At 40.1% G+C, this 24,319-nt stretch overlaps 1 protein-coding gene and 1 long non-coding RNA gene across 5 annotated transcripts in view; one reads left to right on the forward strand and one right to left on the reverse strand.

Annotated features, from left to right (window-relative positions):
- Positions 1–4,012, reverse strand: part of LOC102157933 — a 58,416-nt gene extending 54,404 nt beyond the window's left edge. For all 3 annotated transcript variants that reach the window (XR_002343112.1, XR_002343111.1, XR_302822.3), the window contains exon 1: positions 3,469–4,012. This is a non-coding gene — a long non-coding RNA (uncharacterized LOC102157933). The remainder of the gene's footprint in view (positions 1–3,468) is intronic.
- Positions 4,102–24,319, forward strand: part of TMEM65 (transmembrane protein 65) — a 53,951-nt gene continuing 33,733 nt past the window's right edge. Inside the window, exons 1-2 of one of the 2 annotated variants that reach the window (XM_021088951.1) lie at positions 4,102–4,934; positions 18,847–18,927. In XM_021088951.1, the coding sequence (XP_020944610.1) occupies positions 4,646–4,934; positions 18,847–18,927 (370 nt within the window). In that variant the 5' untranslated portion in view covers positions 4,102–4,645. The remainder of the gene's footprint in view (positions 4,935–18,846; positions 18,928–24,319) is intronic. The other variant, XM_021088952.1, reaches the window with a different exon arrangement.

Genomic DNA, 24,319 nt, shown 5'->3' on the forward strand with positions numbered 1-24,319 from the left:
TCCGGGTGCTGTCTGAAATGCTTTACAGGTATTTACTTTCACTACAACCCTTGAAAGCAGGTGCCCTTATCTCCATTTAACAGATGAGCAAACTTAGAAACATGGCCTTTTCCCCAACAAAGTGATGAGCAGTCATGGAAAAATTGAGTTATTAGCTCAAGGTGATAAGGGTAGTAAATGGCAGAGTGGGGACTCAAATCTAGGCAGTTTGGCTTCAGAGCTAATGATCTCAGCCACTTTGCAATGCTGTCATCTGGGGCTAGTGGCTGTCACCTCCTCCTCATGTGGCCTTTCCAGCAGGACAGGATACTCTGCCATTTTTATATGGCAGCCAAACTCCAAAAGGGCAAATGCTGTGTGGAAAATGACCTTGATGCAATGGCAGCAGCCTTCAAGTATACCTCCAGACAGGCTGTACCATGGGAATGGAACACATAGGTTTATAAGACAAATTAAGATGCTTGAATCACATTGTTTATGTGGCAGCTTTAAAAGATGTCCCCAAATTCTTTGACATTGCTCCTATTGAGAGGTGGAGGGGTTCATATCCCCTTCTCTTGAATCTAGGCTAGCCTTAGTGGCTTGCTGGCAGCTAGTAGAATACAGTGAAAGTGTTGCTGCATGACTTTTTAGGATAAGTCAGAAAAAGCCATGAACCTGGTTCTTTTCAGACAGTCGCTCTCAGGGAAGCCACCTCCCCAGGAAGCCAGGGGAGAAGTCTGCCAGGCTGGAGGGGGTGTGTGAAGGTGCTCTGGTTGACAGCTCCAGCTGAGCTTCCAGCCAGCCAACAGCCAGCATCAACTGTCGGCTGCATGAGTATGCCATTTTGGATGTCCAGTCCAGATGAGCATTTAAATGACCACACACGAAGTTGACATCTGATAAGGGACTCCAACAAAGAACTGCCCAAGCAAGCCCTTCCTGAATTTCTGACACAAAATCATGAGCAAAATAAACACTATGGTTGGTAAAATGTGTTCACTTGAAGAGTAGCAATAGTAACCCAGTTTATCAATTAATTTAGAACAGAGGGAGAAGCAAGGAGAAAGAGATGGAATATGTAAATAAGCTTAGGATAGGGTATAAGCAGGGTGGAAGGACCATACACCTAAATTTTGCCATACACCTAAATTTTTCCATACACCTAAATATGCCCTAACCCTCTCTGACATGTCAGTTTTCCCCGCAGATGGCACTGTTTTAAGGACCATGGTAAGTGAGAGGTTTTGGCAGATTGAAGGGCCCTGAAACTAACATGCATCTGTTCTGTCATATATCTGAATGACAGAGACGCAAGTTGGCCATTAGCTGGCTGGGTAGCTAGGGATTTATCTGCTTTTCTTGTGTAGCAACTACCTGAGCCCATAATGGGGCTATAATGGGTGTCACTAGTTGGTGGTCAATTTAGGGATGACATAGTTGTCAGTCTAGAGTTTTTAAATGTCACTTGGTCAATCTCCCATCCTTAAGTAGCACTTTCACTTTTTTTTGTTTTGTTTTGTTTTGTTTTTTGTGGGTTTTTTTTTTTGTCTTTTCGCCATTTCTTGGGCTGCTCCCACAGCACATTGAGGTTCCCAGGCTAGGGGTTGAGTTGGAGCTGTAGCCACCGGCCTACGCCAGAGCCACAGCAATGCAGGATCCGAGCTGCGTCTGCAACCTACACCACAGCTCACAGCAACGCCGGATCCTTAATCCACTGAGCAAGGCCAGGGATCGAACCCGAAACCTCATGGTTCCTAGTCGGATTCGTTAACCACTGAGCCACGACGGGAACTCCTGATTTTTTTTTAATCTATGTTCAATGCATGTCCATTTACTCTGTGTAATGTCTCATAAGCAAATTGCATCTACATTTTGGTTTTTCTTATTTTCCATAGCAGAAATGAATATTCATAAAGCATACAGCAAACACATTAGAGCAAGCCCCAAGGAACAAGCACTTACCATAGCAGGGTTTTGATGTCCCACTTATTGTTTAAAGCAACTCGCGTGGCCAAGCGCACAGTCATTTGGGACAAGTCTACACAAGGGAGTGGATACCATAAGGCATGATTCACTGGAATGACTACTCAACAACCTAACACACATAGCTAGGAAGTGTTTGATACAGTTATCAAATTTTGGCAATCTGTTCCTAGAGCCCATACACAAAAACTGGTGTCCTGGTGACTGTTGGGAATTCTTACTGAAGAGCTTCTTTCAAACTTCTCTTCCCAGGCCCCACTTCAAGCCCAATGAGTCAGAATCTCTTGGGAGTAAGGGATGTTGGGGGAGGGCGGTAGAAATCCCAAGAATTTAAGACTTGAATAGCTCTGCCTAAGATTCTAACACACACTGGAGGTTGTAGGGTGTTTCAAAGATAAAGTCTCTACATAAACACCTTGCATTTTCCACAGACAACATCCCTGTTCCCCCCAAACTGAAACTGCACACGTGGAAGTTCCCTGGGCCAGGGATCCAACCCACACCACAGTTGCACCTGAGCCACACGGCAGCAATGCCAGATCCTTCACCTGTTTCCCCACAAGGGAACTTCAGAGAACATTTTTATTTTTATTTTTTTAATTAAAAAAATTTTTTTAGGGCCACACCCATAGCATATGGAAGTTCCCAGGCGAGGGGTTGAATAGGAGCTGTAGCCGCTGGCCTATGGCCTACACCACAGCAACACCAGATCGGAGCTGCATCTGTGACCTATACCACAGCTTACGGCAACGCCGGATCCTTAACCCACAGAGCAAGGTCAGGGATCGAACCTGTGTCCTCATGGATACTAGTCAGACTCATTTCCGCTGAGCCATGACGACGGGCACTCCCAGAGAACATTTTAAATTGTCACTATTACACTACTGCACTGCTATCAAATTAAAAAATGTAAACAATGCTTTCCATGTTTAAGTTAGTGAAGTGGTTCTCAAACTTTTGTGTGCTTCAGTGTTAACTGGAGGGCTTGTTAAAATGCAGATGACTGGGCCCACCCCCCACTTTCAGAGTCCGAAGGTCTTTGGTGGAGTACCGGAATTTGAATTTGCATAACTAACAAACTGCTGCCCAAAGGCCACACTTTGAGAACCATTTTGAAGGCAGGAGGATTTAGCGATAATGTTCCTCCTCTGATTCGCATTTATACATCGCATTTACACTATGATAGCATGTCTACTGCATACACTGCTCTTGGGCTGGGTGTAACAGTGCATGTGATAAGGATAGGATTTAGATCTTGATTACACTTGAGCAGATTTATTCTCTAAGTGGATCTATTCTCTAAGAAGACAGGAAGCCTAAGTGTCATGAGACAGGTTCAGATAAAGCTGAGATCTCCTCCCTCAGGCAGAGATAAATGAAAGCTCAGAACAGGAGACCCTATGAACGTATGGGGCCTTGCAAGATGCCTAGGACATGTGGGAATGGGGGAGGCTCGCAAAATATTTTCTGCCTCAGCTGAGAGAAAGAAACAGCCAAACAAACCTTAACAAACACCTGGGAAAGGTCTGTGACATTCTTGCCTCAGGCTCCGGCATTAACAATCTGCAAGCTGCTTGCATCAGAAAGGGGAAAGGTGTTCTCAGCATCAAGGTTTCAGTCTCAGACTCTTCTTGGGAAAGGGGAGAACTGGCCTCACCCTCTCTTTGGAGCTCTCAGAGTAGGTGCCTCAGAGACCCGAGTGTCTGGCGGAAGCGGTGGTATGCATGGACTTGGCAAAGGGCGCCGCTTGAGCTCTTCAGTCCCTCAAAGCCTGAATAGGGCTCTGTGGTTCGGCCGGGGCCAGGCGAAGGGGGCCGCAAGCCGGAGCATCGTTCAGAATTAACCTCAGATTTAAGACTCAGGCCCGGCGCTACAGCGGGCCGTGTCGTAGCCACATTACCTGGCAGAGCGAGTGGCTCAAAGCTCTTCTTCCCAATTCCCCACAGCCGATAGAAACGTGACGGAGGCCAGCGCAAGGAGTGCTAGCCTTCTCACCCTCCACCTTCACGCACCCGAAGCGCGTGCACACTCCTTTCCCGGGGCGGGGGGGGGGAAACCGCGGCCTGCGAATCTGCATACTGCGCCTGCGCGGCCCCGCCGCGCCCCGCCCCTTTCCTTCGCCCCGCCCTGTTACCCACTGTATCGCCGCTAGGGGTAGTGATGGCGTCTGAGGCCTGAGAGCGTGGTTGCTGTGAGGGCGCGGGAGTCGTATGGAGTGGGGACTAGGGCAAGTGAGAGGGTGGGAAAACCAGAGACAGAGGAGGGCGGTGCTGGAGAAGGGCGGCGCGTGGCTGACTCATCCCTCTGGAAGATCAGACTGACAGACACTAACCCTTGCCGGACCCGCCCGCCCGCCCGCGCCGCTTCTCCTCAGCTGGGAGGCGCCCGCCCGCACAGCCCGCCCGCCTTCTCCGGGAGCGCTCTCCCGGCCCGGCTGCCTCAGAGAAAGTTTTTGTCGTCGGAAGGGACTGGAGGCGCCACTGGCCTTTGGGAAGGGAAGGAGGACGGAAGAGGAGGCGACAGCCGCGTGGGCCCGGGGAGTGCATGGTGCCCGGCGTCTCGGCTGCCTGTCAGGAGGACATCGGGGCGGGGTCGAGCTGAGCCCAGCTCCTTCTTCGCGCAGCGGCGCCAGAAATCTCCCTCCCGGGCTGCCGCGGGGGTCCTCGCTCCTCAGCCCGCCATGTCCCGGCTGCTGCCGCTGCTGAGGAGCCGGACCGCGCGCAGCCTGAGGCCGGGCCCGGCCGCCGCCGCGCCCCGCCCGCCGTCCTGGTGCGGCTGCGGGCGGGGGCTGCTGGCGCTCGCGGCCCCGGGCGGCCCCCGGGCGCTGGGTACCCACCCGAAGAAGGAACCCATGGAGGCGCTGAACACGGCGCAGGGCGCGCGCGACTTCATCTACAGCCTGCACTCCAGCGAGAGGACCTGCCTGCTCAAGGAGCTGCACCGCTTCGAGTCCATTGCCATCGCCCAAGGTAAGGGAGGCGCGAGGGGGGCGAGCCGGGGGGCGGGGGCCGGGCGCCCTCCCCTCCCCCACCGGCGCCCCGGGAGGCTGCCCACCGCTCGGCCCGGGCTCCTCGCCGCCGCCCCCCTCGCCCGCCTGGCCCGGCGCCTGGGACGTCCGACGGGGGGAACTTTCCGCCTCCTAAGTGTCCCCGGGGCAGGTAGGACGGGGCGGATCGTGCCAGGGCCAGCGCTTGGCTGGTTCCTCCCCAGCCTCAAAATCGGCGCTTCAGCCCCAATTGCCGACGGATGCTGAATTGATTTTGTTTAGATTGGCTGTGTCCTCCCCCCAGCCCCGCTCCCCCCCGCAGCCCTCCTGCCCCCAAGCCCTTGCTGCGTTCCGGTGAACGTGCAGCCACGCGAGTGGCCTGCAGTGCCTCCTTCAAAAGCGCTGCAAAGCCTAGACGCAGGAAGAAACTTTGTTGAATGATCCTAAAACAAGGTGTATGGGTGTCCAAAAGAAGGGCTGTTGCTTCGTAAGGCGGAGTTGCTCTCAGCTGCTTCTTTGCACAAATCTGTAGTTGTATTCTTTTAAGCAGCCGAAGGAAACATTTTCCTGGGGAATGGAAAGAATGGGTCAAACCAGTATCTGCAGATACATACTTGCAAGCCCATCATAGGTTGGGTGTTGCCAAGTTAAACCCCAGTTTTTGTGGTTTCCCTAGAGGAGGGAAGAATGCAGTAGATAAGGAGGTATTTTTTCTGGAAATCTGTGGCTCTACAGTAAAAAGCAAAAGTATTTTGGATTTATGCGCAAAAATAATTCGGAATGGTGAAAGCAAAGCTATTTTTAAGCTAACATGTTAAAAGAGGATATTTTTAAAACCAGTGCACAATGCTGGTAGGTCAGAGTTTGAGTCCAAGTGAAAAAGCTGAAAAAGTCAGAAAATCAAAAGGATGAAGGGAGCAAATAAACAGTCTTAAAATACTTTTGCCATTTAAATGCGGTGACACAGACCGAATACATTATTATTTTATATTACATTCTGGTGTGTTTGAAAGTGTTTTTTTTGTTTATTTTGTTTTTAAGTATTCCTCTTCTCAAGGTTAGTTGGTACATAAACATTCCATAGATTCCTTAAGAATACATTTATTTGGAACAAGGCGTTTGATTTGCCAGGGGCAGTTGAAAGTACTATGGTCTATGTATGTACCTGAGTGGAGGAAACAATTATGCCTTTTCTGTAATCCTTCTTCAGAAACTTTTTTAGTTGTGCCTTTTAACTGCTTTTTTTTTTTTTTTTCTTTGCTCAGGGAATTGTGGCCCAATTTATAGTATTGGATGATTCCAGACATTGTCTACTGACAATGCTTTTACAGGAAAAATGCAACATCGCAATCAATAGGTTACTAAATGTATAATCATGATATTATATGAAGTCATAATCAAATACTCGCATATTTGTAAGCTATGTGTGCATCAGTTTGGTTTTAAAATACTCAATTCTGAAAATGTGCTTCTTGGAAAACTATAAAGACAGTCCTAAAACTGGAGCATCAGTTTTAGGACTCTTTGTTCATGGGCAAGACGACTTGAACACATTTGGTCTTCATTGAGTAGTTTCTTAGAAATTATGCATTAACATTGTTACACGATTGGAGGGCCTTATTAATATGATTTTATGACAGTTCTTGAAAAGCATGTCTTGTGATACAAATGGGTACATTTACCTCATGCCTTTTACGGTTTTAGCACGTTTTGATGAGGATGCTGCATTTCCCAATGGAGACAGTACTTTAAAATTTAACATGGTTTTAAATATTCTGTAAAGTAGCTGTTAACTTCAGTCAATGGAGATCAGTTAGCATCTCTTACACTCAGTAATATGTGAGTTATATGAGAGAGAAATTGCCAATTTGTCTTTTTTTCAAGATAAATGGAAAGGATATAGGAAACAATGTGGTAGTCAGATGCTTATTCTGTATAAACTAAAGAACTTCACAGTTTTAATCAACTGATTTTGGCAGTGTTGATGACTAAATTATTGCCCTTTGACTCAAATGACACTTATTGATGATGATGCTTTAATATTTGGTATAGTCTTAGTGTTTTCAATATCAATATGTATAGTTTCTTTGGAGATAACTGGGATCATCAGTTATCTACTAAATTACCCTATTCATTAACCATTTAAGGTGAAGGGGCTTTATTATGTTGAGAATGCATACCGCTCATTCTATTGCTGAAATCAGTTTTTCTCCCCAGACAAATGAAAAACTCCCATGTTTTTCTTTTATTGTTCCTTTTGAATGTTTTTATTTTATTTTTTTTACCCTCCCCTCCCCTTGAATGTTTATAAAAACTCAACCCATGTGCTAAATGTGTATGTACTAAGTGCACTTTCTAATGAAATAAATTCTGTTAAAAGAGCTGTTTCTCATAATAGGAAGTTTGTGTTCTTGGGATGTGTGCTTGTATCATCTAATGAAGTGTTTTGGATTTGGTATGGAAACATTCATTACAGGAAAAAAAATCTCTACTGCTAAAATTTGGTGCATTTGCCCTTATCTTTCCTCTGTGTTTATCAGTAGGCATTTGATATAATCTGTGACCAAATAAAGCTTTAGAATCAGTTTTTAAAAATTTTTTAGTGAATTTTATTACATTTATAGTTGTACAACAATCATCACAACCCACTTTTATAGCATTTCCATCCCAAATAGAACCAGTTTGTAAATAGATAAAGCAGACTTGGTGGGAAGTCTTGTTATAGTTAAGTAAGATATAGTGATTTTTATATTACAAACTGATTTCCTCCCCAGTTTAAAAAAAAAAATCAATGTTGTGTTCAACATATCTGTTCAGCCTGCCCTCAATTCTTCCAGAAAATAGTCCAATCTTCTGTTAATGCATTATTGGGTCATTATTTTTATAAGTAGGACTGACAAGTTGATATTACAGTTGCCTTTGAATTTTAGCTGAGATTTTTAAACAAATTTGTTTTTCAATTTTTACAATTACTATTTCTATTTATAATATTTTCAAAACTTTTCCAAATACATCAGTTTGGTTATTGAAGGATAGGCGGTGCTCATTGTTTATACATTGCCATATAACAAATGATCGTAAAAGATAGTGACTTAAACATGTATTGTCTCAGGATTTCTGAGGATCAGAAGTTCTGGAACAGCTTAGGGTGCTTTTTGGCTCAGGGTCTCTCTTGAAGCTGTAATCAAGTCTTCAGCTAGGGCTGCATCATCTGCATCTTGATTGAGGCTGGAGGAACCACTTCTAAGAAGGCTAATTCACATGGCTGTGAGCTAGAAGTCTCACTTCCTTGCTCTGTGGGCCTCTTCCAGGGCTGCCTAAGTGTTTCAAGATATGGCAACTGGCTTCCTCCATAACTAGTCTGGAGAGAGAGACCTAAGCTGGAATCCACAGGTTTTTTTTAACTCAGTCTTAGAAGCAGTAGTCCACCCTCTTTTGCCCTGGTGCACTGTGGGAGGGTACTCTATAGGGGGTGAATACCAAGAAATGGAAATCATCGAGGGCCATCTTGGAGGCTGCCTTCCACACTTATGTAGGGATTGTAATTATTGCTTATTATACACGAAGGCAAGAGCTGGCTTTTAGGGGGGCACAATGAAAGATACAATTTGAGAAAAGGACCTTCTTAGGGAATATTTTTGTTAAATGTATACTTAAGATATTTTAAAAATGAGATTCCTTTTATATATAGCAAATAAGGGATATATTGAGAGGAAAAGAACAGTTTTTTTAAATCAGTGTTAAATCTTAATCAGCTTGAATTTTTTTCTGTGTAAGTGGTAATTGTATATGTTAAAAGAATTTTTTACCATTTATTTTTTATTTTTTTACTTAGTTTTTTAAATTACTTAATGAATTTATAGGTGTACAACAGTCATCACAACCAAATTTTATAGCACTTCCATCCCAAACCTTCAGTGCATCCCCCTACCCCCCAACATGTCTCATTTGTAAAACATAAGTTTTTCAAAGTCTGTGAGTCAGTATCTGTTCTGTAAAGTTCATTGTGTCCTTTTTTTTTGATTCCACATGGTATTATCATTCCAAATGATAGCATTTGATGTTGGTGTCTCATTGTCTGACTTCACTTAGCACGATAATTTCTAGGTCCATCCATGTTGCTAAAAATGCTGGAATTTCATTCCTTTTAATGGCTGAGTAATATTCCATTGTGTATATGTACCACATCTTCTTGATCCACTCCTCCGCTGATGGACATTTAGGTTGTTTCCATGTATTGGCTATTGCAAATAGTGCTGCAGTGAACGTTGGTGTACATGTGTCTTTCTGAGTGATGGTTTTCTCTGGATAGATGCCCAGGAGTGGGATTGCTGGATCAAATGGTAATTCTATGTTTAGTTTTCTGAGGAATCTCCATACTGTTTTCCACAGTGGTTGCAGCAATTTACAATCCCACCAACAGTGTAGTAGGTTCCTTTTTCTCCACACCCTCTCCAGCACTTATTGTTTGTAGACTTTTTGATGATGGATGGCCATTCTGGCCGGTGTAAGGTGGTACCTCATAATGATTTTGATTTGATTTAGATCTTAATCAGCTTGCATTTTTTTCTGCTTCTCTGTATAAGTGGTAATTGTATATGTTGAAATAATTTTTTTTTTTTTACCATTTATTTACATCTGTATAGATACACCATGAAATTCAAAACTTTCATCTTATAGTTCCCCACCTTTTGTGATTATTTACTTTAAGGTAGGATAAGGAACTTCATTTTGAGAATGTCCCATACAGCATACTTGGATGATTTTTCATGGAGTTCCAGTCCACTAAAGATCTTTTTTTTTTTTTTTTTTTTCTTTTTAGGGCCACACCTGAGGCATATGGAGGTTACCAGGCTATAGGTCATATTGTTCAAATTGGAGCTGTGGTTTCTGGTCTGTGCCACAGCCACAGCAACACAGGATCTGAGCCAAGTCTGTGACCTACACCACTGGATCCTTAACCCACTGAGTGAGGCCAGGGATCTAACCTGCGTCCTCATGGATGCTAGTCAGATTCATTAACTGCTGAGCCAGGGCGGGAACTCCAGGATCTTAAACTCTTAGCAAGAGTATCCCCATTTTTCTCATCCCTTTGTATAGGATTATGTAAGAAAGTGGCAGTGCCATTAAGCTAATAGCCTCTAGGATGAATTGGAGACAGTCTTGGCTTCTGCTTAAAGAGAATAAGAAAGAAGGCAAAAAAAAAAAAAAAAAATTTCACTCAAAAAAAAGATTTGTGAATAAAAATATTTTGATGCCTTAGTTGAAATAGTGAAAGAATAAGAGAAGTGTAGCTCCAACTAGACCTGGTAAGAGGAGAAGACCCAGAATGAGGATATGATCTGTGGATCTCTCGCAACAACATGAGAGCTTCTATATGTTGGGTTTGGATAAGTAAATGAAGCTTTGTTATGATTAATTATTTTATTAGTATGGAAAGAATGTAATTATAGCAGTATATTCCAACAAGCTTAATTTTGAATACTTTAGAGTTACTGGGCATATTGGGGTAGCTCTGTAACTAGGATTACTGGCTAGAAAACTGATCATGTAAATAGAATTTTTCTTTCCCATTACAAAATGGATATATTCTATTTAATAATCTTTAATTATCATTTAACTTATAACTTGAGGTCCAGAGTTATTTGTGACATAAAACAACAGCCATTCCCTTAATATCTCATTATTTTGTGGATTGGGAATACAGGCAGGACTCAGCTGGATGATTCATCTCTTTCATGTGGTATTTTGGGGGTCACTTGGTAAACAGCTGCAGAGAGAGGGGAGGGAGAGAGATGTATAGGATTCTTTCCTCTATATCAGGATTCACATTTTGGGCTGGATAATTCTTTGTTGTGGGGGCTGTCCTCCACATAGGATATTTAGCAGCATCCCTGTCTTCTATCCACTAGATGCCAGTAGCACCCTCCCACCCTCCTCACCCTGAGTTTTGTCAACCAAAAATGTTTCTAGACATGGCCACCTGGTCCCTGGAGGAGACACTGGGTGGGAGGTAGGGGAAGAAGGTAGCAGAACCAGTCTGGTTGAGGGCCATTGCTTTACATGAAATGCTATATTTCATATAAATATATAAACAGAAAAGACTCTTTCTTCTTTAGTCCTTGGCCCCCTCTATCCTATTTTCCTGTCATGCATTGATACTTGCTATTTTCATTTTATTCTCTTTACTTCTAGCTGATTTGCTTTATTTATTTATTTGTATTTTGTATTTATTTGTCTCTGGATAAGGACAGAAGAGTAATTCCTTACCTCTCTGTCAGACTCTTCACCTCATTGTCAAATAAACAAAGCTTTGTAATAACTATTTTTGTTTTATTGTTCTTCACTTCTAAGTTCTTCACTAAATTCTGAATATTAGGTACTTGGGAAATAGGGCTTCCAGATAAGTCGAACACTGCTATAGTTTAATTCACCAGTAATTTGTGGTGTTCATCTCAATAGTTACTCTTTCCTTACTCTTTATAGCAATTGTGACAAATAAATTTTTATAAGCAAATTTATAGGTAGGAAAATTGAAATAACATAAAGCCTGCCACTTCCTAGAATCACCCTGGAAGGCTCAGGTGGAACCGAAGATAATGGAGGATGATCTTGAATGTTGGGGATGATCTAATATTGGTGGCAGTTGCTTTAGTTTTTCTAAAAATAGTGATGAGTTTGCATAACTATACTCGTTTGGTTTTCTTTGGCGTGTGAGAGTACTAACTGGAACAGACAGAGACTAAATTCCTGAGTGCAGATTTTATTAGCATCTTGCTCAAGTCAGCTGGATTAGTATGTAGATTAGTATGTAGATTTAAAAGACTCTAGCCCTGTCTTTGACTCATAGGTTTATGTCTGCCTTAAATTAATGAATACAACCACATAAAAGCAAGTTGTTATTTGTTAAAAATATAATAACGTAGTCACTTTGAACCAACTGGTAAATGAGACTCATCTAGAGAAAGGACTTTGCAGGTAACAAAAACGCCATTCCTCTTAACCTCTAAAACATTTACTTTGCTTTTGATGGCAACATATTTGAACATACTGCATTTTTCTCTGCTTAGTAAAAGTATAATGAGCACAATTTAGCTTCTACCAGATGTCAGAGTCCTTATATATGGTATTTTAATACAATGATTTTCTTTGGGGCCACTTACTTCTATTTGTAGATGTACTAGTCATCACACTAAATGCCTCCGGAACACTGTGCTGTTTCAGTTGGCATGCTTTTCAGACTGTGTCATAGTGCTGATAAAATGTCTTGAGCTTGCTCTTCACCGCCCTGCCCCCCCAGAGCCGGCAGACTGTTCTACTCTGTTCTCATTCATCCCTTGTGGTTGTGGTAAACTTTTCTGCCGTGTAAGGAGGTCTGCTTCTTGGCATCTCTGTTATTGTTTCTAATGTCTGCTCTTTGTCACTCTTTGATAGTGGGTTTTCTTTTTTTTTTTTAGGGTCCCACCCTTGGCATACAGAAGTTCCTGGGCTAGGGGTTGAATCAGAGCTGCAGCTGCCGGCCTACACCACAGCCACAGCAACATGTGATCTGAGCCATTTCTGTGACCTACACCACAGGTCAAGGCAACACGGGATCTTTAACCCACTGAGCCACTGAGTGAGGCTGTGGATCAAACCCACATTCTCATGGATATCTGTCGGGTTTGTTACTGCTGAGCCACAGCGGAACTCTTCTTCTTCTTTTTTTTTTTTTTTCCATTTTTATTTTTTATTCTTTTGGCCACAGCATGCAGTGGCTTAATGTGGGATCTCAGTTCTTGGACCAGTTGGGCCACAGTGGTGAAAGTGCTAAATCCTAACCACCAGACCACCAGGGAACTCCCATAGTGTTTTTTATTTTCTTATTTTTCTTTCATTTTCTCTCTCATTCTGAACCCCTACACTTTTCAGTAGGGTTTAATTATGTTAGTTAGACATTTCAAGGCCACAGACCACTACTCTCTTCTGTCTTTCCAGCTAGTCAGTTGCACCTGTCACATTGTTATTGATCTCTGACTCTTCAGATCTCACACTGAAGATCTTGTATTTTTGCTAACATTAGGATTATGGCTGTTCAAAGGTTGTTATTTTAAACACTTAAAAGGTACTTAAGTGAGGCATTTCTATTTATGGATCTTAAGGTTTCAATGAAATTTAAGTTAGAATGGTGTCCTTTACTTGGTTTAGATTTTCTGTCTTCTTTCTGAGTTTTAGGATAGACTATTTAGGACACTATGTTATTAAAACATTTGTAATTTTCCAAAGAGCCTTGTATTTTGTAATATAACTTCTGAATTTTTATTGTATAATGGTTCTTATATTTTATAGAAGACATCTCACCACTGCCACTCCTGCTGCTTACACCATCTTTATTACCATTACTTTAGCAATTATTGAATGTTTGCTCTGTGCTGGACATACTGAGTTAATTAAGCAAGTTTTCAGGTAATTATGCTGTTTACTTCTCTTGGAGAGAGAGGGAATGATCTCTGTTCTGTGGATAAAGATGCTGAGGCCAAGAGGAGCTTGCCCAAAATCCTAAGACCTGTATGGCAGAGTAGAGTTTTTAACTTAGCTTTGACTTTAAAACCCCTGTTCACATCATTGCACCTTTCTGAATATTCATACCTGTGATTTTTTAACACATGCTGGGAAAAGAAGGTAACAACTCAAATGCTCAATAAATGTCACATGTGCTGGTGACATCTTAGTCTATCTTCCCTATGTTTGTATAATAGTCAACATTAAATATAAAAGCAAATAGGGCACTATTATTTTGATAATGAGGGAAATCAAAGTAAAATCATTGTGCAAAAATGTTTATAAATTGTGGGAAGATTTTGAAAAAATCAGAAAATTAGTATTTGGGACTTCTAACTGTCCTAAATCTCTAAATTTCTAACCTTTACTCTAATTTTCTCTTATATATTTTTTTGTTTTCTTTTTAGGGCCCAAGTTGTGTCATACGGAATTTCCCAGGCTAGGGATGGAATAGGAGCTGCAGCTGCTGGCCTATGCCACAGCCATAGCAAGACAGTATCTGAGCCATGTCTGTGCCTATACCGCAGCTCACAGCAACACAGGATCCTTAACTCAATGAGCAAGGCCAGGGATCAAATCTGTGACCTCACAGATACTAGTCAGGTTCCTAACCAGCTGAGCTGGTTAAGGCAACTCCCTCCCTTAGAGTTTTAAATGGGGGTTTTTTTTTGTTTTTTTTTTTTGCCTTTTTTTTTTTTTTAACAAAAATCTAACATGCTGTTTCTAGAAAATATTTTTAAACTTTAAAAATTTATTTATGTAACAAATATTTGTTACTCTCCCTAATATATAATGGACATGGTATTGGGTATTGGGGATATGTCAGAGAATTAATTCAGCAAAATACTCTCATGAAACATATTTCTGAGAGAAGAGAGATATGAGCAATAGCGTAAATTAAATAATTAGAGATAGTGTGTGCTGTTAGAAGAATTAAGAGAAGGACATTTATTCCAGGGAAGGCCTTTGTTTAGGTAATATTTAAGCCAAAAATAAAGGATGAAGAAGCAGCTATTCATTCAGACAGGTAGAGGAAGAGCATTTGAAAAGGAAAAGAAGATACTAAGATTCTGAGATAGAAAGGGACTTGGCATAGTGTAGGAATTGACAGAAGGCAAATATGAGTGGAACATAATGACCAGAGTATAGAGTGGAATGGGATAAGGAGGGAGTAACAATAAGGAATGATTCCACTCTGTAAAGGAAACTTTGGACTTGGATGGCAGGAGCTGTCAGGCAGTAACTGAGTAGTACTGAGATGATCTCTTTACTCATTGGTCAGAAGTTGGAGCTTACTTTAAATATATGTTACCAGTTTACTAAAATTTTAACAGAGTCCTGTGTAGAATTCTAGTTTATCAGAGAAAAATGTAATATCACAGGTAAGCAAATTATACTTCTTTAGTAGCATTGTGCAGAAAATATACGAGTAATGTCTTTTCATTTTCTTTGGCAAGAAGCTTGTAGAAAGCAAGATGATTTGAAACTCCATTTTTCAAATTAAAATACTTAAGAAGTAGGAAAAACATTTTTTCCTGGGCTGTGGGACTTTTAATACTAAAACTGAAATAGCCCCAGGCAAACTGGATGGCTGGTCACCCTATCTGTCCTAAAGGTGCCTTCTCACAGATTGAAGCCTTTGACTCATAGGAGAGATTGAGAAAGGGATCCAGGTGGAGTTTCATGTCCCTTCAGTACTGCTTTTCCCCTCTTCTAGGTCCGTATCATAATGGTCACTTGCTTAGGGCTCCCTCTGTTACCTTTTTTGTGTCTGGCGGGATTTCTGGTGAAAGAACCTGCCAGAAGGTGCAGGCTCCCAGAATTTATTCATATCCTAATGCCTTTACACTGTCCCACTGGCCCTCACTCTGCCTTCACCTGTTCCCGTACTATTCTAGCTGTACTCTCCTTATGGTGTCCGGTTGCATCTGTCTCAAGTAAGCAAATGCTAACGTCCCCTCTGTCCTTGCAGGTGCCTACTTCTCTTTTGATTTGAGACTAGCTGTTCACTTTGTGACTTGAGTCCTCTTAAGAGTTTGAAATAAGTCATAAATTTGAATGTAGTTTGACTTCGTGTCACTTTAAGAGTGGGAGCAATGCTCTTTGTTAGCTTTCATATCCCACCGTGAAAACAAACCTGCCTCACAAAGTTTAATGTAAACAATTATCTGGGAATCTACTGAAATACAGATGCCATTTCAGGAGATTGGGGTTTGGCCTGAGAGTCCGTATTTCTTTTTTTTTTTCTTTTCTGTCTTTTTGCCTTTTCTAGGGTCCCTTCCCGAGCCATAGCTGCTGGCTTACGCCAGAGCCACAGCAGCTTGGGATCCAAGCCGTCTGCGATCTACACCACAGCTCACGGCAAAGCTGGATCCTTAACCCACTGAGCAAGACCGGGGATCGAACCCGCAACCTCATGGTTCCTAGTTGGGTTCCTTAACTACTGCGCCACTATGGGAACTCCTGAGAGTCCGTATTTCTAATGAGTTCCCAGTGAGTCAGTGCTATAGGTCCAGGGGGACAGTATTTTGAGTAGCAAGATTATAGCAATTGTTTTTGTTTTTAAGGTGGGAAGGAGTCGAGGTCGTGTAGATAAACTCAGGCATGCTTGAATCGCAAAAGGAAACAGGCAAACAGATGTGAGAGTGATAGTGTAAGATGTGGCATATTTTGTGAGCTGGCAGAATTTTATGTTTGTGTGTGAGAAAGAGCTTGTGGTTTAAAAAACATTATCATAGCATTTTTCTACTCCAAGGGGCTTCTTTAAAACATTACCAAAAATGTGAATTGTTAACACTGATTTTATAGTTTTGCAGTAATTACTTTTGAGTAATAAATACTGTGTAATAGATTTATTCCTTTTTGTTTATCTCTTTTTCTTTCCCACTATTACCTTGAAATACTTTCCATTGGGTAGTCTCATTTCTTCGGTGAAGCATGCCCTCTGTAATACTTTTTTCTTCTTCTTTTCTTCATCCTGTTCTTTGTGCTTTCCCCACTTAATTTTGTATTAAAGTTTTTGAAACAGTCTCCAATTTTAGAAAAAGTTTCAAGTGTGCTTTTTTTCCTTCCCCTGAATCATTTGAGAGTAAGTTGCTGATAGGTTGCACTGTCCCCCCTGGCACAGGTTAGTTTCCTTAGGAAGCAGCCACCGAGGCAGAAGTTAGCATGTAAGTTTACTGGGGAGTGCTGTGCGAATCCTCACCTTAGAACAGGAAGGGAAGGAAGCAGGTTTGGGCAGAGGTAGAAGTAGAGTAATGGAGTCTCAGTGGAAGCCTTAGCTGAACCTGAGCTAGAGTTCTAGAGATAGGATGATCCCTCACTGTTGCCCTGAGTTGGGTGAGAGGTCCAGGCCTCTTCCTCTGTGAAACTGAGCTGTTGAATAAGGACTGCCCTGGGAGTTCCCATCATGGCACAGTGGATAGCAAATCTGACAAGGAACCATGAGGTTGCAGGTTCGATTTCTGGCCTTGCTCAGTGGTTAAGGATCCGGCGTTGCTGTGAGCTGTGATGTAGGTTGCAGACGTGGCTCTGATCCCTCATTGCTCTGGCTCTGGTGTAGGCCAGTGCTACAGCTCGGATTAGTCTAGGAACCTCCATATGCCGTGGGAGCAGCCCTAGAGAAAGGCAAAAAGACAAAAAAAAAAAAAAAAAAAAAAAAAAAGAATAAGGACTGCCCTGAGCAAGGGGCAGGCAGAGCCTTGGGTGAGGCAGCATCTTCAGCTGAGGCAGTCTCCCAAGAGGGCAGTCACTGAGGACCATCTCTCAGAAGATGCTAAGGATTGACTGCATCGCAAATGCAACTACAGCTGGAGTATTGGCCTGTATTTCCTGTAAACAAACATTGTCCTGTATAACCACAATATGACATGGATAGATTACTACTGTCCTATACTCTGCTGTCATTCAGGTTTTGCCAGCTGTCCCAATAATACCCCTTTACAGCAAAAAGATCCAGTCCAATATCACATGTTGGATTTAGAATTTCCTTTTTTTTGGAACAGTTTCTCAGTCTTTCCCTTTCATTACCTTGATACTTTTAAGGATGATTGACTAGTTACTTTATAGCATGTACTTATTTCAATTTGGTTTTGTCTCTTTTTTCATGAATAGATTCCAGTTATACATCTTCAGAAGGAATATTGCAGAAGTAATTTTGTGTTCTTTTTTTCATCCTATCAATTGGCTCATGGTTTTTATTTGTTCCTGATGATGTTAACCATTTCTAGGTTTGACCATTTCTTTTGAACATTTGACTAAGTAATATCTGTCTGATTTATTCACTTATAGAGTTACTATTTTCCTTTTGAAAGACTCCAGATATGTAGACAGAGGAGCTAAGAGAAAGCAAACTTGTGGACATAAATAGGAAAAGTGAGGATATTGTAATGAAAAGGAAGATGTTCCAGAGAAAGTGACTCTGGTAAAAATTTCACATTAAAGGAACTCTCAGAGATGTTTTATGATACTAAAAATATGAAAGATCGGAGTTTCTTGGTGACTGAGCAGTTAAGGATTCGTCCTTGTCACTGCTGCAGCACTGGTTCAATCCCTGGCTCAGGAACTTCTGTATGCTGCAAGTGCTGCCTATATATGTATATATATGTGTGTGTATGTGTGTGTGTATGATAAAATGTAAGCTATTTCAGACTTATAAAGGAGTGTGACAGTTCACTAAGGCATTGGAAAAATACTAGCTTTTATTGTAAGTTATATGATGAAAAACAGAGTCCTAGTACTATTGGAGCAGTTTTTTTCATTTGGAGCTTTTTTTTTTTTTTTTAAACAAAGAAATGGATAGTTCCCATTGTGGCTCACTGATAATGAACCCAGCTAGTATTCATGAGGATGCAGGTTTGATCCCTGGCCATGTTCAGGCCATGAGCTGCGGGTTGGGTTGTGGCCACGGCTTGGATTGGGCATTGCTATGGCTGTGGTGTAGGCTGGCAGCTGCAGCTCTGATTTGACCGCTAGCCTGGGAACTTCTGTGTGCCGTAGGTGTTGGCATTGAAAAAAGAAAAAAAAAGAAATAGACACTTTAACATGTTTTTAACATTTTATAGTGTACTAAATGAACATTAGTTTTACTATTAAAATTTTTTTCTCTATATTTATAACTGCCAGTAAGATAATTTTAATGTTTTGAAAAAAAAGTTAAAAGTCACAGAACAATTGTGATTCTCCTCATTGGTTATTAAGATTGCTTTGCATAGTTTCAGCTTGCATTGTCGTTTTTATGTCCCCAAACTAGTGTGTAAAGTGAGGATTGCCCATGTTTTAATTTAGCATGTTTCACTTCAGAATTTCATATACATTTTAAAATTTATACGTATTTGATTTAAAAATATTTTTAGCATGCAGATATCCCAAACCCGAGATTGCCATTGTGAAGCGAGCAAAGGAGTTATCATCAGCAGAGGCCCCTGATAGCTTTGGTATAGTACAGTCTTGCAGAATTGATTGTCTTAATGTTTATTGCAAGTGGAAAAGCATCTCTTTCACGCAACTTCTTGCTTGTTTGAAACAGAATGTTTGGTTACTGTGATAGCCTTTTTTTTTTTTTTTTGCATCAATGTGTTTTAAACTCTACAGAATGTTTTTATTATCTAACCGTAGAGCTTGTGGATATGATGGACTAATAATTGCATGTTTAATTAACTGAAAGATTACATTTATGACCTTAACAAAATACAAAATCACTTATATTTAATTATAATTAAGTAGCATATTTTAAAAGCTGTTGCAGTAACCACTGCAAGTGAGGCATAAGAAGCAACAAAGACTGAAGTTCTTTAAAAGGACGAATGAGTAGGACAAAAAGAACACACACAGGGAAACCTTCAGAATATTGCAGAGAGAAACTGTGTTTAAGTAACTGAACTTTAGGAAAATATGTTTTAGGAATATATTCTTGAATAGTTTGAAAGACTTAAGGCCATTCAAATTATTCACTATAAATTCACTCTAAGGCCGTTCATGAAAATTTTTTAGATTCAGTCGCCATACAGATTGACCTAACTTACGGTCATGCTTTGGTGGTGGTGGTGGAGTAATTGTGTTGAGTTTGTCTGTGTATTGGGTAGGGGAGGGAGAAATAAAAATAATTATCTCTCTATCCATATTTCATTTTTTGATTGCTATTTAATATGGATGCATTGCCTAAGAATGATATGACAGTGTATGGAAAGGAACAAAGCATTTCGTGGCTCAATTGAAATTTTGTAAGGATAAAGGATAAATGTAACTCAGTTTTCTTAGGCTGTTTATGTAGTGTCAAGAGCAAGAACTAAACTGTAAATACCTCTGGGAAATGTAGAGGGATATAGTATGCATGTACACACATGTTCACATATGTATATGGTAACATTAGTCCACTGCAAAAATCCCCAGTTTGCTCTACTTTGACAATTCTAATATAACTCTGAAACTTAAAAAATGTAATCTCAGTGTGTATGCAGTAATTAAACATTTAATGAAAATGCCTTTTGAAGGAAAAAGTTTTAATTTTGGATTATTCTGAAGATTAATTAGCCCTCATTTTTAGGACAATGTAGGGAAAAAGGAATGACACTTATTCTATAGATGTGGCAAATGATATCACTAGGAGGTAAGATGCTGTTGAACAATCAATAAACTAATAGTAGGATTTAACCTGTAAGTGATCACCTTTTGAGACCCACATTTATAATGTGCTTCCTCATAAATGTTTAGGTGATACCCCTGTATTTTTACAATCCTATTAGTTACATAATAAAGAAGAAGTATAGAATCAGAATCTCAGAACTAGAAAGGATGCAGAGACCTAAATTCCTCATTTTACGTAACCTGAAACGAGATCTAGAGGATTTATGATATAATCAAGATGTGGTGACCGTGTGTGCGTGTGTGTGTGTGTGTGTGTGTGTGTGTGTGTGTGTGTGTGTAAAAGAGTAGGGATTGATGTCAGGACCTTTGGCTTTTTAGTTCAGTGCTCTTTGTTCACTATAATAGATTTCTTCAGGATTAGCAGGGGAGATTGGTGCTAGACTACAGGGTATCTAGTTATTCTAAAACCAACAGAAACATGTAATTTTCCTATTCAGAAAATGTTAACTTGGTAACCATAGTTAATCAGTTGATTTCCTCCTCTTCCTTTTAACTTTGATGGATTTTTGAAAGTGATTTATCTGAAAGGGAATAATTTCTTAGAGAAAAAAAGTAATTTGAAAAGGTATTAATATTTTAGTTAATTGCAGTTTTATTTCAGTTTCAAATATTAATGCATGACCAATGTTTTGACAATGTTTTATATATTCATATATGATTGATTCTTGGTTCTTCTATGTTTTCCTATTGAGAATTTACTCATTGAAAGAGAAATAAAACAAGAAAATGAGAATCTGGGTTCTAGACCCAATTGTGTGTCCTTGAGTAAGTCACTTAACATCTCTGGACCTAAGTGGCTGAATTTCCAAAATGGAGAATTAAGTCAGTATTTCTCAGTGGGCATACCACTGGCATTTGGGCTAGATAATTCTTCATTATGAAGAACTCTCTTGTGCATTGTAAGATGTTTAGAATCCCTAATGCCAGTAGCATTTATTAGTCATTATCCTATCCAAGAACAACCCTGCATTTCCAAGCATCTTCTAGAGTGAGGTACCACCCCATTGAGAACCACTGGCAGATTATTTCTAAGAATCCTTTCAGCTCTAACATTCTATGAAATAATTTTTATTTGGGAAATGATTGAAAGAGAAAACAGTAATGCACTGACTGAAAAATTTCTCTTTCTTCCTAGTATCAGTTTTATTTTAAAATGAATGTTTTCTGGGAATCTAGGTAACTATACCCACAAATATATAAACCACTTATGTTGTTCCAAGATTTCTTTTTTTGTGGCTTACTTTAAACTTTCCATCTATAATATAATGTATCATGTTATATATACTTAGTTATGTGATTTTTTTAAAGTTGTATAGTACCATCTCTATACCTAAGTAAAAGTAATTAGATTGGTCTATTTTAAAAGCTGTACTGTTGTTTTATCATAGCCTTTAAATAAAAAGTACAGTCATTATATATACTAGTAATTTTCCTTGTCTGTTTTCCTTTGACATGAAGAAAGGGAAGGAATATAGTTTGTTTGTTAGATAGTGTCTATAATTGCTCCTAAATACACTAGTTAGGTGTGTAAAAGCAACCAGAAATCACTAGTATATTTGATTATCCTAAAAAAAAAAAAGCAAACCTCATGAAATGACAGATATGAGAAATAAATACTGTAATCTAGTATTTGCTATTTTCTTAAGCCAGAGTTAATTAATAGGTCTCTACATTAATGAGGTTAATAAAGGTGATGATTAATTAGTCACCTTCCTCATCTTTACTGCTGGCCAACTCCTGTCCTCAGCTATTAAACCACTGGACTGCCTCAGCCCAGGAATTGGTTACTTGCCCCTGAGTGAAGCCCCAAGCTGCATGTTATGTTCCCTTGAAGGTTAATAAGGTGACAATATTACATGATAAAAGTAAAAATTTCTTTGCTAAATAATGTGCATGTTGCAGTAATCTTTTAAATGCTGAATAAAATTTAAAAATCATACTCAAATACTTTTTTTTGGGTCTTAGTTAATGCATGTATTTAAAAAAATTAAAAGTCCTTTTACAGTAAATAATCTTTATTTAAAAAAGAGACCTGTTATTTGAAATTTATTAAGTTAAAAAGTTAAGTTCCTTTCAATTTCTTTTTTTTTTTTTTTTTTTTTTTTTTTGTCTTTTTGTCTTTTGTTGTTGTTGTTGTTGCTATTTCTTGGGCCGCTCCCGCGGCATATGGAGGTTCCCAGGCTAGGTGTTGAATCGGAGCTGTAGCCACGGCCTACGCCAGCGCCACAGCAACGCGGGATCCGAACCGCGTCTGCAACCTACACCACAGCTCACGGCAACGCCGGATCGTTAACCCACTGAGCAAGGGCAGGGACCGAACCCGCAACCTCATGGTTCCTAGTCGGATTCGTTAACCACTGCGCCACGACGGGAACTCCCTTTTCAATTTCTAAAGTGTTTCATTTTCAATTTTAAATGTCAGTTTTTATGTTACATAGCCATATCAATTTTTTTCTTTTAAATATATTGGTTTGTAGCTTCATAAGCTCCCCCCCCCCTTTTTTTTAAAGGGCCACATCCAAGGCATAGGGAAGTTCCCAGGCTAGGACTGGAATTGGAGCTGCAGCTGCCAGCCTATGCCACAGCCACAGCAACCGAGGATCTGAGCCAGGTCTGCCACCTACACCACAGCTCACAGCAATACTGGGTCCTTAACCTACTGAGCAAAGCGAGGGATCAAACTGGCCTTGGATACTAGTCCAGTTCGTTACCATTGAGCCACCACGGGAACTCCTCATAAGCCCTTTTTTGGTGCGTGTTTGTTTTTTTGGCATTTAATATGATTTACTTTGCTTAAATTATTTTACATTCAGCATGGTTTGCCTTTTAAGTTTGTATTCTTTGTGTTATATATTTATTGTAAATTTAACCTTACCCATTGGAACTTTTGGTTCTGTTAAAAGTCTAAGCAGTTGTTCATATGTTTAGAAATACAAGTAACTGAAACTTCTGGTCCCTAACTGTTGCTTAAAGATAATAGTTTTCATTTCTGTTGTTTTCATAAATCGCTCTTTAGGCCAAATTGTTATTTATGTTGTCAAGGCTACTTCCTATAGTTTCTTGGGGAAGATGCTGGGGTGGGGCCTGGAACAAAGATTAGAAACTGGGTAATTGGACACTAAAAGAGTATTGAATTATTTGTAATTAAAGGAATAGTGTGTGCTTTAAACTGTTTATGTCATCTCAGGGTGGTGTTGCTTTCGTACTTTTCTTACTATCTATTATAAATTATTCTGAATTTTCTATTTGATTTGTGATCCTATATTTATGTTTATGTGCATGGTAACATGGTGAAATAAGTTATTACATTTTGAATTACCATTGCCATGAAAGTGTGACAGAAAACAAGACTTCTCTTTTTTTTCTTCTTGTTTTTACATTCAATTCTTTAATACTGTTTTCCATCTCTGTCTATCCCAGGAGACTGGATATAGTTCCTTCTGCTATACAGTAGGACCTTTTTGTTTATCCATAAATTTAATAGTTTGCATCTACTAAATCCAGACTCCCAGTCCATTCTTCTCCCTCCCCTCTCTCCCTTGGCAACCACAAGTCTGTTCTCTCTCTGTTAATCTGTTTCTGTTTTGTAGATAGGTTCATGTATGCCATATTTTAGATTCCACATATAGGTGATATCATATGGTATCATATGTCTTTGTCTTTCTCATTTACTTCACTTAATATGTATCTCTCATTGTATCCATATTGCTGCAAGACCTTTCTTTGTGTTCTTCAGGTTTTTGGTTCAAGTTTGGATTTATACCTTATACAATATAGTTGTATTTAATGGAAGTTTTCACAATAAAACTGACAAATTATAGTTTTTATTAAATAATATAATGAAACTTTACATGCCAAGGGATGTAGTTTTGTTTTCCAGCACCACCATTGTAAACACGTTTTGTTTTATAATGGAGACTAAACTATAGAAACTATAGGTGTTCCACTTACTTTCTTATACCAAAGTATTTTGATTTTTAATTTAAGACGTATTTCTTAGTTAACTTATTTAAAAAAGAAATGCAATAGGCATAACTTTTCTTTTCTTTTTTTTTTTTGTCTTTTCTATGGCCACTCCCACAGCATATGGAGGTTCCCAGGCTAGGGGTCTAATTGGAGCTGTGGCCTCCTGCCTATGCCAGAGTCACAGCAACGTGGGATCTGAGCTGTGTCTGCGACCTA

Source organism: Sus scrofa, chromosome 4 (genome assembly GCF_000003025.6).
Source record: "Sus scrofa isolate TJ Tabasco breed Duroc chromosome 4, Sscrofa11.1, whole genome shotgun sequence".
In the NCBI taxonomy this organism is placed as follows: Eukaryota; Metazoa; Chordata; class Mammalia; order Artiodactyla; family Suidae; genus Sus; species Sus scrofa.